The sequence below is a fragment of the Siniperca chuatsi genome, linkage group LG4, assembly GCF_020085105.1.
Source record: "Siniperca chuatsi isolate FFG_IHB_CAS linkage group LG4, ASM2008510v1, whole genome shotgun sequence".
Taxonomy (NCBI): Eukaryota; Metazoa; Chordata; class Actinopteri; order Centrarchiformes; family Sinipercidae; genus Siniperca; species Siniperca chuatsi.
The window spans coordinates 24,188,679-24,207,685 of NC_058045.1; the positions used below are offsets into that span (position 1 = coordinate 24,188,679).

At 38.2% G+C, this 19,007-nt stretch overlaps 1 protein-coding gene across 10 annotated transcripts in view; it reads right to left on the bottom strand.

The window, feature by feature from the left end:
* Positions 1-19,007, bottom strand: part of LOC122874927 (coiled-coil domain-containing protein 73-like) — a 31,049-nt gene that overhangs the window by 2,142 nt on the left and 9,900 nt on the right. The window contains exons 2-21 of one of the 10 annotated variants that reach the window (XM_044193478.1): positions 18,093-18,277; positions 16,009-16,098; positions 15,635-15,775; positions 12,628-12,699; positions 12,362-12,433; positions 12,227-12,262; positions 11,961-12,035; positions 10,619-10,657; positions 9,304-9,439; positions 7,857-7,936; positions 7,457-7,579; positions 7,051-7,110; positions 6,672-6,776; positions 5,090-5,200; positions 4,756-4,896; positions 3,885-4,104; positions 2,795-3,683; positions 1,876-2,458; positions 1,035-1,134; positions 723-844 (exon numbers count right to left, since the gene is read on the bottom strand). In XM_044193478.1, coding sequence (XP_044049413.1) covers positions 723-844; positions 1,035-1,134; positions 1,876-2,458; positions 2,795-3,683; positions 3,885-4,104; positions 4,756-4,896; positions 5,090-5,200; positions 6,672-6,776; positions 7,051-7,110; positions 7,457-7,579; positions 7,857-7,936; positions 9,304-9,439; positions 10,619-10,657; positions 11,961-12,035; positions 12,227-12,262; positions 12,362-12,433; positions 12,628-12,699; positions 15,635-15,775; positions 16,009-16,053 — 3,150 coding nt within the window. In that variant the 5' untranslated portion in view covers positions 16,054-16,098; positions 18,093-18,277. Of the gene's footprint in view, positions 1-722; positions 845-1,034; positions 1,135-1,875; positions 3,684-3,884; positions 4,105-4,755; positions 4,897-5,089; positions 5,201-5,950; positions 6,005-6,671; positions 6,777-7,050; positions 7,111-7,456; positions 7,580-7,856; positions 7,937-9,303; positions 9,440-10,618; positions 10,658-11,960; positions 12,036-12,226; positions 12,263-12,361; positions 12,434-12,627; positions 12,700-15,634; positions 15,776-16,008; positions 16,099-17,632; positions 17,770-17,905; positions 18,033-18,092; positions 18,296-19,007 lie in introns of those variants that run through there. The other 9 variants (XM_044193479.1, XM_044193471.1, XM_044193472.1 and 6 more) reach the window with 9 other exon arrangements.

A 19,007-nucleotide genomic window follows, 5' to 3' on the forward strand; every position in this document is an offset into this window, starting at 1 on the left:
CTAAAATCTTTCTCCGATATTATGTACATTTTGTTAAATGTGTTGGCCTGAGCTAACATTTGCTTGCTCTCACATTCTAAGCTTTTTGGACCACAAAAATGTTGAAAAAGCATCATAATGTCTAGTTCTCATGAGGACATGTCAGCTTCATACAACAGACATATTCATTAAGCTCTAGCACAAATTTCCCCCGGGGTCCACTCAGACACATTTTATAAAATGATGAAACTCAGAATCTATGGAACAGAAATGACCTCAAACCAATTTATTTGATAGAGAAAATATTTTATAAAAGGGTCATTCTAACTTCCTCTGAGGCTGCTCATATGTTTCTATGTGAACATCACACTGTGGCCATTTCCTGCTGTTTTGCACCAAGTCCTAATGTGGAACAATGCTGTGGTTTTACTGTGATGAAATATACTTGGACATGGGCTTGAACAGTTTAAATTAAATTTTCCACATAGCTGTAAGTTGAGATCATAATATAGTGAAGAATCATTAATACATCATATGAGATATAGGGGCAGGTAAATCATCAATGCTGTTTAACCTCTGTTACCTGTAACACTGGGATCAGTTTCAAGTCTGTTCCATGTAGAGGCTGGTGGTTTATAGTGTGTGGAGCTTAATATAATTTTTGAGTATCAATTTGTGAGTATGTCACAAGAGTTTGGCACAAAAGAGCAGCTTCTTACTTCATAACAGGTTCTGTAACTGACCGTGTCTGCTGTTGCTGTCTCACTGCATGTCTCTCCCTGCTGGTGTCTCCTCGAGGAAGCTGCAGTCCCAGAGACACCGGAGCCATTCAACAGATCCGAAGCCCCGGTAATCACCAAGGGGACTAGCAGGAATTAGGTGATATGGCAAGAACAGCAAGAAGGGAACAATGAATTAGATAATGGTATGAAATACAGAGAATACGGAGTTCACAATATCAGAGGTTACCAGTGAACCAACAGTGCAGTACTATTGTGTTCCGCAGTGGCCTAATGCTTTTTTAATGAAATGGATCACATAAATGCAACCATCACCTTTGTTGTGCTTGCTTTTGAGGAACATGGGTATTGTGGTGGGAGGATGTCCGAGGAGTCCACCAGGATCACTTGTACTTTGCTCAGACATGGAGGATCCCTGAAAAAACATCAATGATATCAATGATAAAAATAACCACTGTAACAATACTGATCATATAGTGTGTCCATTAATAAGTTTGTTTTGTGCTTTAACACATTTCTAAGTCTAAATGGCATCAAAATTTGGGGGGGTTTTCGACCTGGATTTTGTTTTGGTGGACTTGACCATCATTCCTATCGTGTCTGATATATTTTGCACACCAATGTCACTGCTGAGATCTGGGGTAGCAGCAATACCTGCAGACGCAGCTTTAGAATCTAGTCCAGTAGGATAAGCAACATGAGCAATTAGACGATCAGATTGGTTTTTAAAAAATCCCTAGTTTACCTCAATTATCTAAACCACTGATTTAATAATGAAAACATCAATAGAAAATGTTGATTAAAACTGCACTGTAAAACTGTGTGCAATAAACAATACAAGTTTTGAAGGTCAAAGCTGAACCAAGAGGACGTGCTGCAAAATCTAATGGATGTTTACATCTGACAGTTTGGTAATTCTAACGTTCATTTATCATTTATTTTTGCTTATAAAACCTGTGGTTTGCTCTGTATACTGTATTATATAGCTGTGTAAAGCTGCATTCCCAAAGGCGAGTAAAATGTTATCATAACCAATACAAATTTACCTTTAAGGCTCTCTTGAAGGCCACTAAACGGTAATGCTTAAATATTTTAATTGTAAGACATGAACAAACTGATGCAGGACAGAGACATCTAACTTAGTACTGGAGCTTACTGTTTTTCTCTGAGCACTGCCCCATACAAATGACAACCTGTAAGTCTTATTGCTGGGCAGAGATGACTTATTGTTATCATCAAGCAGCATTTCTTTTGCTGGAGACTGCTCATAGCATTTTGCGCTGCCAGTCTCTGGTGATGCACAGTTCTCATGACTTGGATGGACAGAGAGCTTCAAATCAGTTTCACATTTAGTCGTCTTTGCATCTCCTGCATCTTCTATTTTGTAACTTTTCATGCGCTCCTGACAGCTGCCAGTCTCAACCTCAGATTCAACGTCCACAGTATCCATTTTGATATCAACACAGACATCCTTCAAATTAGATTTTTCCATAGGTTCCTGGGAAGACTCACAGGCATCGTTTTCACGTGTGTCTACATTTGACTGACCTTCCCTCATCTTATATGCACTAGAATCACCATCCTCATCATCAGTTACCAGAGACTTCAGCTGTCCACTCTCCTGCTCTGAGATCTCCTGACTTTGAGGTAATGCTTGTGGTTCGACCATTGTTCTCATCAATACAAATTCTTTACTCACAAGTGTATCACACATTTCATCTGTTTGCATCACGTCGCTGGTAATGTCAGAAGGATTACTAGGTTGTGTTGTAGTCGTCTCTGACTCATGGATACTGACAATACCTTCCGACTGAGCAGCTAATGTTGTAGTATTGGTCTGTGAGCTACAGATACTTGACTGATTGAGAGGTTCAGAAACTTCAGTGGGGATATTGGCTGCTAATTTGTCGGATGGCTTCTCTTCCGTGGTTTTCTCAAACACTTTAAGAATTGGACTGGGCATTTGAGTAAGTGACTCAGCAAATGTTTGGACCTTATCATGACAGAGGCGTTGCACCGCTTGAAAGACAGAGTTTGGCCCATGGCTGACACTTTGGTGCTTATCAAAACAGAGGGTATGTACTTCTCTCCTCATCTCATATCCTTTGTTCACATGGCTAGAGTCAGAATCCTTCTCACTGACTTTCTGAGAGAGACTTTGTGAGCAGTCTGAGGGCTCATGGGCAGCCAGCAGTGGCTCACTGTCCATGAAGTCAATGACCTTCTGCGTGTTGCTCTTCTTGGTAGTCCTATCAGTAGTCTGGGCCGGTATCTGGGTTTCTGGAGTTTCTGGCGTGTGCAGCCCTGTCTTTCCTCTCTCCTCCGCTCCATCTGTCCCTTCTCCCCCTGCTCTATCTTTTGTTTCTGTTTCAGGCTGTTTGGTGTCCCCTGCATCCTTTGTTGACCGCTGGCTATCCTCTCGTCTGTCTGCTCTATCTGTTGTTTGGACCATGAGCGTGCCTCTCTTTTCTCCAGCACTCTCCAAACTCTCCTTTGCATCTTCTCCTTGGACCTCTTCTCTATTCCACTGCTGCTCTTCATTTATTTCCTCTTCTTCTCTGTTGTTCTTTCCTTGTTTCACATCATCTTTCCCTCCCTGTTCTTTCCCACTCATTCCTCCATTCCCTTCATCAGTCTTTTCTTTGCTCAGTAAGTCTACAGATCCATTGATAGACCTGTGGCTAGATACAGTTGATGTGTCGCTCACAAAGCTACCTTTGCTAATCAGCAGACCAGCATCAGGTACAGAGGAAGTAGCATAAATTAAATCTGAAACTACATCAGGATCACTCTCACTCGTGTTAGAGTTGTTTATGTATTTGTTTAATATGTTGGTGTCACTGCCTGTTGTTCCAGAGAGACTATAGACGCTGAAAAGGTTGTTGTTGGTAAGTGGGCAGCTAAACGGAGGATTTAGGGGCTGTTTAAACTGAGAATGTTGATGGTGGTTTGGGGTGCCTTGTCCTGAAAGAGAACACAATGTAAATGTTTAGAAAAAAATTGTACTGGTCATAAAAATGCTATGGCTTTTAGTGCAAAAATGTGACTGTCTTATAATGTGTCAATAAATTGCTTGTGTGTTCTGAGTAAAATGCTGAATTCTCAGAATGTAACAAGTAATAAAATATGTTTATCCACTGTTAGGTTTATATTTAGCTGGCTGACCTCCAGTTGCTCCAGTGGCAACTAGCACAGTCACAGCTCCTGTGTCCTCCAGACAGGCTGGGTTTTTGGTCTGAGTATAGGCCATGTGCTGCAGACTGCCAAAGCTAGGCAGCTCAGAGCTGGGGATAGGTTCAGTAAGAGTTTCCTCTCTTCTGATTTCCTCGACTAACGTGGGGAAGATCTGAGTAGAAACACTGAGGTTCTGACTGCTGTCTCTCATCTGTGTAAAAAAATAAATAAAAAAATCACATGCTTAGGATGTCCAATTGTGAGTTTTCCCTGCCTTTGCAACTTTTTCATCTGTTACCAATGTTTTTTATTTTGGTTGACAGGTGTTTCTGTTATTAACCACACATGTTGGATGTCACTTCGTTCACACTTGCTTTTATTCACACTTATACTATAGTATGTGACGCCACACACAAGGGCACAGTTGACCAGCAAATTGCTTCACAAGTCCTATATTCAACTGTCTGGCAAAAATAATGTAGTCAGATGAACTTGTGACCACTCTATCCCTGAACTTTCAACAGTTCATTATGGACTGCTAGTGCTTTCCAACTGCTTTGTCCAATATTCTGTTAGAAACACTTTCCAACACAAAGGTACCACAGCCTCCAAAATGACCATAGCACTCATCAATACAGTCTCAACAAAAACTGATGATAAGCTTCCTAATGGTTGGATTTATTTCAGAGTGATTGTATTGTACTGTATCAAATCACAGGTATTCATATTTTTCTGGTATTTCAGTGTAGTTTATAAGCACTGTACTAAAAAAGGTGTGATACGTAAGATTATCGAGCAGGTGCTTCTTACAGGCGTAGTTGGCAGATGAGATCTGCCACTATACATGTGTTTGTGTCTGTACCTCCAATTCATATATATGCTGGGCCTGCACTTTGGCCTGTGAGGACAGTTCAGTGTGTTTCTGTTGAAGCTCTTCGTAAGCATCTTTCACTGCTTGAAGGTCCTGCAGCTCACTCTTGATGCGATCCAGAAACATTGCCTTCTGTTTAATACAAACGTACACAGATGAATTAAAAAAGACACAATCACTCTTTTCTGATGTTTCAGTATGACAAACAATTTATCACTAACAATTTTCCTTTTTTTGACATTACCATCTAACCTGACAAATGCTTTTGTTATATTAAAATGTCACCATCGTACTGCCCTCTCTCACACTACAGTTTTTCTTCTACCTCTTGGTCCCAGCCGGTCTTGGAAGCAGCGAAACTCTCCATCAGTTGGGCCACCTTGTCTTCCATTGCCTTGCTTTTCTTTCGCATCACCCCGTGTTCCTGCTTAAGGTCCTGCAGTAAAATTAATCGCCCATAGGATTTTTAATGCAATACTAAATTTTTATGTGTTTATTTAACGTGAACAGAAGGTCTTAAACAGCGCAGGGAGAGAGAGGGCTTCTTGCTAATACAAATCAGTTGGCTTGTGTCATTTTAATAATGATTTTAATAAATGAATGAATAGGTAAATTAAAAATGAGAAGGGGGTACAGAGAGAAGAAAAGAGAATAATAAACTGTAAAGCCATAAATGGAGAATAAACACACTAACTATCATTCAGTTGCAGAGGGGACCATATTCACTAATGTATATGTTGTGATATACAACAGCACATTCATCACATTTATGAGAAGAAATGCTGGTCGTCATTTATTTCTGTCCTTGTGTAAATTCACTCGATAATCATTTAAATAGACCCTGAAAAATTCCTGACCTGTGTGGGACCAGTAGGTGGTGAAATGCACCACATTCCCTATCATTCAAATCCATTTTGACATACATTTGCTTACATCAGTAAAAGAATAAAATTGATGGCTAGGTGCACCCAAGAAAGTAAAAAACAAGGGGGAAGTCAAGAAGATCAACAAAAGTAACCCCACTGAGTTTAGCATCATTTTCCAAGAAGCTGTTTGTTTTTTCAGCACAAGATTCACACATACCGTCTCAGAAATGTACTAGCAATAATCCTCCTGTTTTATTCCCATCTTACTTAAAAATATTTTTTTGCCCCTGAATTATAATTGAATAAGCCTGAAATCATACCATTTCCAGTTTCAATCTGGATGATTACACAATGTGATGTTTTCCATGTGTCTTTCAGCTTTATCTATCCTAAAGATAAAAAAAAACACTTAAAAATGAAAGTATGTGTCTAAATTCCAGATGACCTGTTAAAAAAATGCAACATAAAACTGTCATTCTGGACAGTTTTATGTTGTCTATGCCTCCTTCCGTCTTCTTCTTTATTATCTTTATTAGTTCAGCAATATTGCAGCAAATTGTGGCTACTTGTAGGCAAAACCACTTTACTTTCATATCAAACTGCAAAATGTAAAAAATGACAGTTTTGCTATATATTTTTTTATAATTGTTTTAATAAAATTACTTTAAATATAATATACATTTACTGACAGTAAATAGGGTGATGAAGATATACAAGGTCTGCCCTGGTTTAGCAGTCCATAACTTTTCATGATTTAGTAAGAGTTCCACTATAAGCTAGGTTTCTATTCTTTTCTTGTTTGTTATCGACCTTTGAAGTCTTTTTCAGCTCAAAATTTAAATTGTATCTAAACTAATACATCAATAATTGATATGGTGGGAAACAGGACAACATGGTATAAATCTAGGCTCAGATGGCAAGAAAAAAATTATTCAAAATAAGGCAATTTAAGGCAAGTATGAGAGTAAGTCTATGCTTATGTATATGCATACAATATGAACAGTTATGTCCATAAACCAGAAAAGGATGAAAGACTCTGACCTGGTACTGCTCTCTTTGTGTCTGCAGCTCCAGCTCTACTCTGCTTACTATCTGTGTCTGACTCAACAACAGCTGCTGGGTATGCTGCAAAGATCTCATCACCTCCTGTACAAACACACATACACACAATATAGGTATCCACAATGGCGCCATACGACATTACAGTTATATGACCGGCCAAGCTTGGTTTTAGCTTATACCATATTAAATCATAAAAGGTTAAATACAATTTCTTTCAAAAAGACATTTTTTTCAATATTACATTGGACAGCAAAGCAGCCTCTAAAACAAACACACTCACAAAATATCAGTGGAGAAAGAGCATCAAGGTTCAGGTAGTGGTCACATATGGTTTTCTTCCTGTTTTCTAATTTCTTACCTGCTTTTCTGCTCTTACAGCTACATTTTCCTCACCCAGTTTCTTGTTCATTTCAGTTTCCTAAACATGCAAAGGAAATGTAGAAAAAGTATGCATCATTATTAGCTTTCTGGCAAATTTTCTTAATGAGAATTGGAGTTTGATTTTGATGTGATAGAGATCAGTGTCAAAAACATGCTAATCCTCCTGTCAGTGCCCTTGACCAAGGCACTGGCCTTAGAACTGGAGTTGGTCCCCGGGCACTGCACAGTAGCTGCCCGCTGCTCCTAATACTTAGGATGGGTTAAATGCAGAGAACAAATTGCACTAGACGTTGTACTGCGTATGATTGTGTATGTGACAATAAACTTGATTTGATTTTGGGTTAGCATAAAAGATGTATTCTTATTTATTGATTGTCACTTACCATGCTCAGTTTCTGTTGCAGCTGCTGTATACACTGCTCTCTTCCTGTAGGACTAAGGATCTTGTCATGTCTAACGGATGACATCTTGGCCATGATCAGCTTTTTACTGACCTCCTCCAACTCCTGAGAAAGCACCATACATCAAACATGTCAAAGGTACAAATTTATCCAAGTTGATTCCTTTGAAGTTGATTTCTCAAGATTTTGTTTAAATACTTAATAATTTTAATGCTATTTCTTGGGACACCGTGGGTTTTTATTAGCTATGATACAGGAAAAAACTGACAATGGGTTCAAACTTGCAAAAAATGCAAAAGCATTTTGTGTGACCCACAGTTAGATATATTAAATAAAATGGGATGACAAATAATTCCAAATTTTAAGGCACTTTTCCACATACCTTCTTTAGTGACACAATGGTTGCTTCTTGTTTTCCATTTGCCAAAGTCAGTTTCTTATTTATGTTCATGGCCTCATCAACTGTAAGAATTACACACAGTAAGACACCATCATACAAAATGCTATGACATAACTACAATGGTCTGCCATTAATGAGTGACACACACACAAGGGCAGACAGGAAGGGATCCCATACAACTCACAAACTCACCATATTTATTTCAAAATATTTTATTTTTTATCAGTTACTATAGTTTAATATTTTCACTCTGGTTGTTCTGTGTTCCTTACAGTAAATGATGAGTAACACTTTCCAGGGATGTCACAAAAAAGTATTTTTTTTAAATTAGCAACAACTCTGGCAGAATGAGCCAACTGTATAACTATCATCCCTTTACATAAACAGAGATACTGTGGTTTAGGAATTTGTGATAAATGTAGAAAAATGGGCAACGTGGCTGTGACAGTGTAATTGGCTACAATTTGAGATTACAAGGGTTACTTATAATGTAAAGCCTTCTACTGTTAACAGCACATATTCATATTAGCAAGCTAATGTATTTCAACAGTACATACAGCACTGTATGTTACTGTAAGCCTCCAGAGAAGCTGCTATCTGCTAGTGTCAACATTCATGACATGACATATGCTGTACACACATTATTAAATCTGTCTCTCTTTTTAAGTAAACATGTTGCTCCTCTAAATGGTGGATCACACCTACATTTAAAAACAGATTGCATAATAACATAGACACTCAAAATGTCCAAATCTGCATGCTATTGGGCAAAAGGTAATCTCAAAAAAACAGCTCATTGAACCTCAAGGCACCTGGGCTACAGCAGCACAAAATCATGCCTATTTCCTCTATTGTCAGCTGAGAACAAGTAGAGTAAGCTACGTTGGACATGTAGCACAGAAGTGGATGGCTGAAGAGCAGCAAAATGTAGCATTTAACAGCTGGATGCATATTTGTTGTCAACAGCATGGATCCATGGAGCCTGGCCTGTTGATGGCATGTTGTGGGAATGTTTTATTGGCTCACATAAAGCCCTGTGGTAGCAACTGAGCACTGTCTAACACTACATTTTGTTGCTGACCTGGGAGATCCCTTCATAGCCACGGTTTACTCTGGAGGGGCATTTAAAGGAACATGACAGTGACCTTTGTTTATTACCCAGATCTCAACCCCAAAATAATATGATTGGGATGAAGTGAAACTGGATATTTGCGGGAATTAATGTGCTGCTGTTTCTGAAAGAGCTGAGTCATACTACTGTATCAAGTCAGGACGGACCAAGGTCCCTGTGAATTGATTCCGGCGAATTGATTCAGGCAAATTCTGTCTCTGCAGCGTATAATTTGTAAACTTACAGCCATCACCACAGGAAGAACATCTATATATCAGCCTTTCAGTGTATGTATCCAGCTATCCATCCATTCATTACCATTTTGCTCTAGTTTCTCGTGGGCCTGCTTGACAATGGCACACTGCCGTGTCAGAGCACTGAAACGTTTCTCAACCTCCCCCAGCTGGTTCAAGTGGCTGTCCTTAGACCTGCTCTGCAATGCTAGTTTCTGTTCCTGTGGAAGGGGTATAGTTAAAACAGACAAAGAAATGAGTGCCCTCTACAGAGAGAAAAATCCAAGAAATAAGTTGCCATAGTACTCGAGACTGTTTGACTCACAGATCTGTGGAAGTGTAGTGCAGAAACACTACAGCAATACAAGTTTAGCTCCAAAAATACTGCATAAATAAATCCAGTAATTAACACACAGAGGAATGAGGATGAACTGGGAAAAATGTTTCAACTGTAAAATGTTACTTTTCTTAAAGCAATAGTTCAACATTTTGGAAAATACACTTATTCAGTTTCTTGCTGAGAGTTTGATGACAAGATCGATACTACTCTCATGTCTGTCTGTTAAACAGCAGCTGGTTAGCTTGGCCTAGCATAAAGACTAGAAGCAGAGGGAAACAGCTAGCCTGGCTCTGTCCAAAGGTAACAAAATCCACCTACTAAAGTGATGACAAGGCTCCAGGAGGTCACCTCTCCCGGCCAAGAAATAGTCTTGTACATAACCCCCTGTAAACCCCAAACTTGTCATATGTATTAAACAAACTAGATATAACGTGTAATTAATTAATTAGTGAGCTTTAGAGGAGCTGATAGGCAGAGCCAGGCTAGCTGTTTCCCCCTGTATTCAGTCTTTCTGTCAAGCTAATCTAATTGGCTGCTGGCTCTATGTCCATACTTATTTTGTCAGACATAGAATACTACAGGGTAAACAACTGTCAAGTGATTGAGAGGATCATGGTCTAACACAGCTAGTGCCTGTCTCTTTCAGTGGGATTAAGGAATCAACTCAGCGCATGCCTCAGAGCGCTTTATCGCTCTTCAAACTGCCATTATAGTTTGATTGTCTGTATCAAGCTGAGCAGATTCTTTTCTTCTTTCTCCTTTTTCCACTCACTCCCTTCACTCTCATTCTCACTCGACTCCCTCTCACTTTTCTGAGACACTGTTATGTGAAGAAGGTTAAACCAAGCGAGGCCCAGTTATAAAATATTTTAATAGAGATATTTTCTCTGCTGTGCTGGCAGTTCAAAGTGTCACACACTCCCTATCCGTTACTCCTGATGAGCTCTTCCCTCCAAACCCATCTCTCCTTAGCACGGTTCCCTCATCCTCCTCTTTTAATTTTTCTCACTCCCACCCATCCTCTGTCAACAATTTGTATAAGTAGGAAATCTTTCCTTACCAGCTCACTGGATTTCTTCTCCAAGTTGTACTTTAGCAACTGTGAAATACCAGTAAAAGAAAATCAACAAGAGAAAGGGTTTTCATCCTGATGAACAGAGCATTATGGGTTACGGTATGTGGATTTGAAAGACGTTTCCCATACTTTTTCTCAGGATCCAAAAAATGAAAATAATGAGATGTTCCCATCATCAAAAACATGATTTTCTGCACATTAACCAAATATACCACCTCTGTGTACACATTAAATCAAGGTGTCACATATTTATACAACACACACACACAGCACTGCTACTCAATGTACCGTAAGGTGAGACTGATTTGTCAGCTGCTGTTTCCAAGGTCAAGAATGAACTAATGTGTTAAAGGGGTCAGATTGAGAAGCGCTGGCGGCATCTACCAGCCTGCTTACAAAGACAACCAATTCTTTGAGACCAGGAGACAATGCAGCAGCTTGTTAATTTTAGAGAGTAATACAACCCCTAGGATCAAATGATGACCTTCCAAAAATATAGTCTTAATTACTAATAAATGCTGTAGTATGGTAAATCAAAAAGGTCATTACCTACATTCTATATTAAGATTAGATTTGCCTTTATTTTTATTAATGTAGTTGTGGGCAGTTATACCCCTATCATTTGTTTGATTTTGAGACAAATAAATACTAAACTATATTACAACGGATATCAGACAGGTTATTTATTGAGATTAAAAGAACTGCTATGATGATTTATTTAGATCTAATTATGGATTAATTGAACCATACTGTTCCAATGGAGCTGAAATTTGTAATTTAGCAGATCGTCAAGGTATGGCAATTAAATCACTTCAATCCCAACTGCCGCTGATGTGAAAATGTGTTAAATTAAAGCAATCCAGCAGACCATGTCCCAAGAATGAACACAAGTGGGCCTCACTTTAGCCAAACACAGCAGTCAGTGTCTCCCAGATAGAATATCAAAAACAGTCTCTATTGTCTCTGTAACACGGCTGGGTTGTTAAAGTGCAGCGGACCGTGGGGATGGCTGTATATCACCTCTGTGGTGTCAAGTCTGAAGACGAACACTCTGGGAGCCAGACTGGGTCAGGCATATGCACTAACACCCTACGCCCTTGACTCTGGTCAGGCATGAGCTTTCTTCATTTACTTATCTCTTTGAACAGTTTAATGGTAAAATCAGTTATTTTTCTAATTTTAAAGAAAGAACTGGAGACAGAAAGGAAGAAAGATAGGTAGAAAGAAAGAAAGGTGATGTGATGTGATGAGTGGAAGTGCTGGTGTGTGTGTGTGTTTGTTTGTTTGTGTGACTGACAGAGACTCAGAGTGTTGCACATCTCAATACCTGTAGCGACTTCAGCTTTTCTTTCAGGTTGTTAATCTCCTTGTCTTTTAGCTCAGCACTGACCTGGTATTTCCCCTGAAATGTTACATTATTACTGTGAGTGTCAAAAAAAAACAATAAATACCGAAGCACAGCATAGAAGAATCTATTCTAAGGGCCAAGATTGTGCAACTGAGATGAGTGAATTTACTATTCCACTTAAAACATTAATTGAATAAAATGCTCTGAGTATCACGTTGACATTTTTGGGAATAAGCTCTTCATACCTTCTCCTCCTCAATTTTCCTTATTTTGGCCTGAAACTTGAGAAAAGAAAATAGAAAAGTGTTCAGAGAGTTTTAATGTATTGTTAAAAGTATTTGTTTAGATATAAAAACTGTAACCATACAGTAAAAACATACCTGCTTCTTAACATTAATGAGTGATTCTGTGTGCTGGTGTGCCACTGTTTCACTTTGATGTTGTAGGGATTCCTGTCATACAGGAAGACAAAATCAATCAAAACAACTGATGATCAACGAAGTATAAAATATCAAAATGTACTATTTGTTAAATAAGATTAGAAGCACCCATGATCTTTTGTGAATGTCCACCTATCGAAGTACCAAAATATAGATATTACAGATGTTGATGCAAAGCCTGCTTGTTGATGCTGGCCCAGCCGTACCTTCTCCCACTCCAGCTCCTGTTTCTCCAACACCAGTTTACTGATCTGATCCTCAAAGCGTGTCTCTGCATCCTGAAGCGTGGAAAGGCATCATTTACATAAAAGCTGATACTCCTAGCCGAACCATCCTAGCTGAGACCAATCACACATACTAGGTAAGGAGTAATTCACAATCAGACACACAGACAACTTGGAGACACCTGCTAAATGAAATAACATGTCAGTAAATTTAGATGGGGCGATGGCCAGTACAATGCGATCTTAGCAGGCATGGTACAAACTGTTATCTCTTCCATTCTGTGGGCAAATAACTCTCTGGAGTTGAGCCAGAACTGCCAACTGCAGTAACTTTCCCTGGTTCATTTCTCTGTATATTTTGCAGAAGCACACAGAGAAAGAGGAACATTAGAGGGGAGGTGATATTTGTGGAAAGCCATCCCTATCCTCCCTCTTCCCCCAGAGAAGGCAGGTAAAAGTCAATTGCTCTCTATATCCACGGGACTTTTTTATGTGCACGTGGGAGCTGGTTAACTCACTGAGTTTATTTTATAAGTTCCTATTAAACTATGCTACCAGCGTGGCACTGCACTCAAAAAAAGGAGTGCACAGGAGATAAAGCTGTTATTTTTCCACTGAGGAATAATTATGTGTGTGTGTTTGTGTGTGAGTGTGTTTAAAAAGACACTAGAAAGCTTTACTTTGCCTGGTAATCCATGTAAATCAAAATAGGCAACTGCAGATCAACTTAGGGCTGAGGGCACTAAAACCTTTTAATTTATATTTTGTTAAACAATATCTCATAATATATGATTTTACTTATGTGAAAATTCATGGCTGTTAACATTATATTTTTGCCATGGCTTTTCACAGTTTTATTGCTGTTCTGAATGGATGGTTTTTACTGGGTGTTAAAAAAGAAAAAACTACATATCCGTGCATGAAAAAAGCGATGGTTTATTTAATAGTTTAGTTGGACGAAGTTAGACATAGTTTATCCTAAAGTTTTCCATTATGTGTGTTATGTGATAAGTCACAATGTGTCTGTATTTACATCACACTTAGAATAATTACTCTTTATTTGAATGTTGCACAAGGCTTCTCAGCTCACACTAAACGCCATGTGCACTCACCTTTAACAACACCTTTTACTACATGTAGTGCTTTCCCATTTAGGGTTAAGCCTACCAGTATACCAACTAAAGCCGTGGGTTGTGATGTATTAAAAAAAAAAAAAAAAAGAAAACAAACCCATTGGAATTTGACCTGCTCAGGAATGTCTGGCACAATCATGACATCCTTCTCGCTTCTCAACCTCTCCACCCCATGAACGACACAACTACAAAGTGCTAATTTGATAGCAGCAGCGCCTGAGGATGATCAGACTGATATACCATCTTATGTTTGTGTCCCAGTTAATATGACTATAACAATAAAAACTAAATGGCAACAAATGACCAACATCTAATTTTTGCTCCCCTAACCTTTAAGCACACTCAGAATGTGTTGTCAGGTTGAAAGTACTTGCTGGAGGGTAGAAAACATTATTTATTTTTGTTACTTTTACAAACAAATTTCCTTTCTACTTATTGGTCAGGGGCCAAATGGCTTATGTGACCCCCATCTTGACGCAGTGTGCATCAAATCTAGCTGGCTCTTGTCCAGATGGCCAAAAGGGGCAGCTGGCTTCCTCTAAGGACACTGTAATACCAACTGCCCTACCATTTACACTGCTCTTTAGCCAAACAGAGAGACATTAGTGTCTAAGTTCTACTCAGTCAATAGTGATGTGACGCAGAGGAAGTAAGCAATGCTGAAAATAATACACAGATTTTGTTGTTTCTTTTAGAACTACACTGTAAATCATATTAAGCTGCTTTCCCTGCTGCCTTAAAAATGTGATTTAACTGAACTTAGATTGAATAATTAGTTCAAAGTCATCTTATGAGTTTTGAATGAGTTAAGTCAACTGAACATGAGAAAACGACTTCAATAAACAATCAACAATTGTTCAGTCACACTGACAAATATTACAGTAAGATCTGCTTTCCATTTTTACTGTACATAAGGTGGTAGGGACGGAAATAAATACTAACCTTCATCATGGTTCGCATTGTTTTCATTATGACAAGAAACAACCATGACTTCATTTAACATGTATTAAAGACACACCAAGTTTCCATCATGCATGTTTTCTTCAAACTACAAAAAGATGGGTCTCTGGAGTGTTTAACTCTCAAACAATGCATGTTGGGAAGTCTGCTTATATGCTGATCATGTTTTTTTAGCAACTTAATTCAATGAGTTGAGTTAACACCCAGCAGTACATTCACTGAACTCATCTTTTTAGGTCAAAATACTTTAAGTCAGAACAGCTCATGTTTATAAGTCCTGAAATAGTCTGAAAAAAAAAACTAGAAATTTGAAGTCTGATTTAGTTAAAATTAATAAAACTTAAGAGATTAGTTGATTCCACTTAATTTCTGTATGATGTTTTACAGTGTACCTTCTGTATAGCTCTGTTTCAGTCACTGTATGAACAAATATAAGTAAATACAGTACATTTAATCTTTAGATCAGTGGATCCCAACCTGGGGTCAGAACATCGCAAGATAAATCGTAGGGGTCGTGAGATGATTAAAGGAATGGGAAAGCAGAGAGAACATATTTCTGCTACACAAAATTGTGTTTATTTATTCATACATTTCTCTAAACATAGTTTTTTTTCTTGTGAATTACTGGTAAGTTTTCCCACAACCAGTGGAAATATGCAACCAGTGATGATGGGAACACATATACACTGCATCATTTTAAGGGATTACAAGCTGCTGGTTATCACATTAGGTACAAATATCAGAAACCTTGACCGCTGTGCAGAACGCAGACTGTGGTGTTGTGCCTTCACAATCATAGTACTTGAAATTTAAACCAAAAGAGAATTTCTTTTTTCAATACTATATGAACATAAAAAGCCACACACTGACGCGAAATGTTACAATTGGTACTATACCCTCCGAATATGCAGCTCCTCTACAGCCTCAAGTAGATGGATTTTAAATTCCAACAACTGTAGTAAGATGGTGCCTCCACTTTCTGTTTGACAGTGAGCGCTGGACATAGACAGCTCATGCTCCAACACAGGTCCTCCTACCTGTATAATAAAAATTAATGCTTCTAATCAATGCTGCTTTTATTTAAAATAAATATCAGGAAACATGCAGAAAATATTCCTTGTTTTCCTTCTGAGAATAAAACTGAGATGAGTACAATGCCTAGTAATTATTTATATCAAAAGTTTTTTGTAATCTAATCTTTAAATTAATAAACAAATCAGCTGATGAATGTTCTTTGCTTTGTCTTCTTCTGTCAGAAGTCGTAACTTACAGTGGTGTGGGTGGGGGGTGTTCCAGAGTCTGCACTGAGATCCATCGAGTTGTTTCAGGGGAGGCCAAGATCCCACTGGGCCTCTGCTGCCTGTTAATCAAGAAAAAAAAAACATTTTGTTGAAAAAGGTTAATAGAATTGGCTGTTTAATAAGCAGTAGCACTCTGCTTTTCCACTTATAAGCTTTTAATTACTTCCTCATCTGCAATTTTTACTGCTAAATGATTTTATTAGAAATAATAGGCTAGCACATTAAAGCCTCGTAATGTTTCTCAATCACTACAATCTAACCTAATGGCTTTGAAATGACCATTAGGGTTTTTTCTTTCTTTGTTTTACACCACTTCCATTGCAGTGAGAAGATAACACCTTGATAAGCCATCTAGGTTAAAATGAACCAGCCCATTGACACTAATAGGGGTCAGAGCAATAACACTAGATGGACAAATTGTACTGTCAATGCTTTTTAAATTATCTAGGTTATTTAATTTGACCTGTGGATGGTACGCCACAACTGTCTCTGTCCCCTCAACATAACCAAGAAACTAAGTGACACACACAATGCATACAGGCAAACACACACCTACAGGAAAATATGACTATTTAAGTGGGAGGTCTCCACCAGCCACTGATCTCTTAATAGAACAGACCTGTTTTCTCCCATTTAACCTGTGCTGGTATCAATCATGTTGGAGAATTAAATGATCCCTGCTAGAATTGGCTACTATCATAAAATGACAGCGTGACCCCAGGCAGAGGAGGGAGGGGATGTGCAAACGTGTGTTAGTGTGTCAAAGTGATAGTGTACGTGTGTCTTATGTGCACACTGTGAATGTGTATGTGACTGTGAGTGAGGGAGTAGACCACAATGTCTTTATTTGCTTCTCCTGTGATTCAGTTGAGCAGCTATTAACCACCATCTCCAAGCCATGAAAAGACAAATTAAAAGAACTGCCATCCATTAAATGGGAACACTTCTATCAACATGATGTCTGTATTACCTTTGGGTGACTTATGTTAGTTACTGTTCAGTAATACAATGAGGAAAAGAAAGTTAAACCACAGCCCTGACATTGTACAAGTAATCACAGTACAGCTAACAGAAATACAATAACTGAACTACTGCAATACTAACGTAAGAGTGCACTACAATTAGGGATGGGAGGATATACAATATTATACACCAGCGTAAAAAATATTATTAATGATAGTTGAATTTCATTTAGCTGCTTCAGTTTCTGGGTCCTGGTATTGTATGCTGACTCACTGTAACACTGTCATGGTGTAGTGGGACACTTGAATAGAACAGAGCATCGTTATTGTTATTAGCAGCACCTGTGCTTTTCCTACCAGACAAGTCACAATGTCTGCTGTGAAAAAGGCTTAATTACATAGCACACTGGAGTTTTAATGAAGATAGGTTTTGACAATTAATCAATAAAGACTGTGTATGCTAATACTGCTCCATTCCCTGACCATATTGCATATTGGAAAGGAAATAGCAAGCTCTTTATAAATGCTAACCTTTTCTTTGAAAGGGGGTACTGCGATTTTAAAATTTGAGGAAAGCTATCTGGAAAATTAACTCTCTGACTCCTTCCTTTCCCAATTAAAATTAACTTACCTTATTTATCCAGCTATGCCATTCGCAAATTATTGCCAATTAACTGTCTTAGCTAATAAACCCCATTTTAGTCCGAATTCATCAACTCAGTCACTTCAGTCAGCTTACTCATTGGTATAAGTTAGTGTGATGCTTTTCACTTGGACTTAAATCAACTAAATTATGACTGAAATTAAAGTTCATTGCAATCCAATTTCCTATTAGGATTAACAGGAGAGTTAAACATTAGCCAAAAGTTTAGCTTAAACCAAAAGCTAGCTAACGCTAACTTACAGTGAAAGTTAGTTAGCATGAGCCTCAAATTTGCTAACATAAACCAAAAAACAATATAGTTTGTCCATTCATTTTAAGATATATTGTTTCAAAATATGTTGATGTGGCTAGGAATTAAAATGTTTGTTGTTTTAAGTAAATTAGTCTGGTAAAACTGTGGTTTGTTGATATAGCCTAGCTACATTACCTTTACGTAATTAGCCCAGCAAGAAAAAAAATATGTACGCCTGTCAGTGCCCGAACCGTTCTGCACATGCGCAAAAGTGGTCCTGGCAGTCAAAGAAGGTGTCCTCGTGCCTCCAGGTAAACGAAATGGCGGCATGCCCTCAGAAGAAGCTCAGCTTTTTTTACAGACTGCCATTGAGTGATGACCTGTTGGCAGAGAGGACACTGAAAATTGTTCAAAAACACAAATTAAGTGGTTAAAATAGTCAACATACGCAAAATATATAAATGTAAATTCAAATATCTCCATCTATTAATAATGTGCAGTGTCTCTAAATAGCTAAAATTGCACAAATGCACTGATTTAAATTATCATGCAAAAAAAGTGCAGTTTTCATTAAGACAGTGCTTTTTGGCATTAAATGTTTTTTCTCCATTTACTCCTATTTTGCAGTCCCAGCACACAGCTTGCAGGTCTGGGCCCTGCCACACCAATAGGCCAATTGTTTTATTTTCCATTATTCGATTTGTGTCAAAGGAAAGCTACCTGTCCAACTTCATTTACATCAACTGCCAAAACACACAACCAATAAACAGATGCTGATGTTGAAATTCTTGTGTACTCCTCTGAGCTCTTAGTGCCTAAATACAATGCATTTACCAATGCAAATAAAAAATATATAAATCAAACTATATTTTTTCATTTATTGCATTTAATAAATAAAAGGAGAAGAGAGAGTATGTAAACTAAATCAGCTGAAGGCAGCATTGGCCAAAGGACTGACTGGAGTCAGAAGTGATAGTCTGTATTCTTAGTATTTGTTTCAGCATGTACTATGTCAGGTACAAGTCAACACAGCGGGACATAACTCTGTACAAAGACGATCAGGCAGCACAGAGTTAAACTCCTGCGTCAGAGGTGAGTTCAATGTGACTT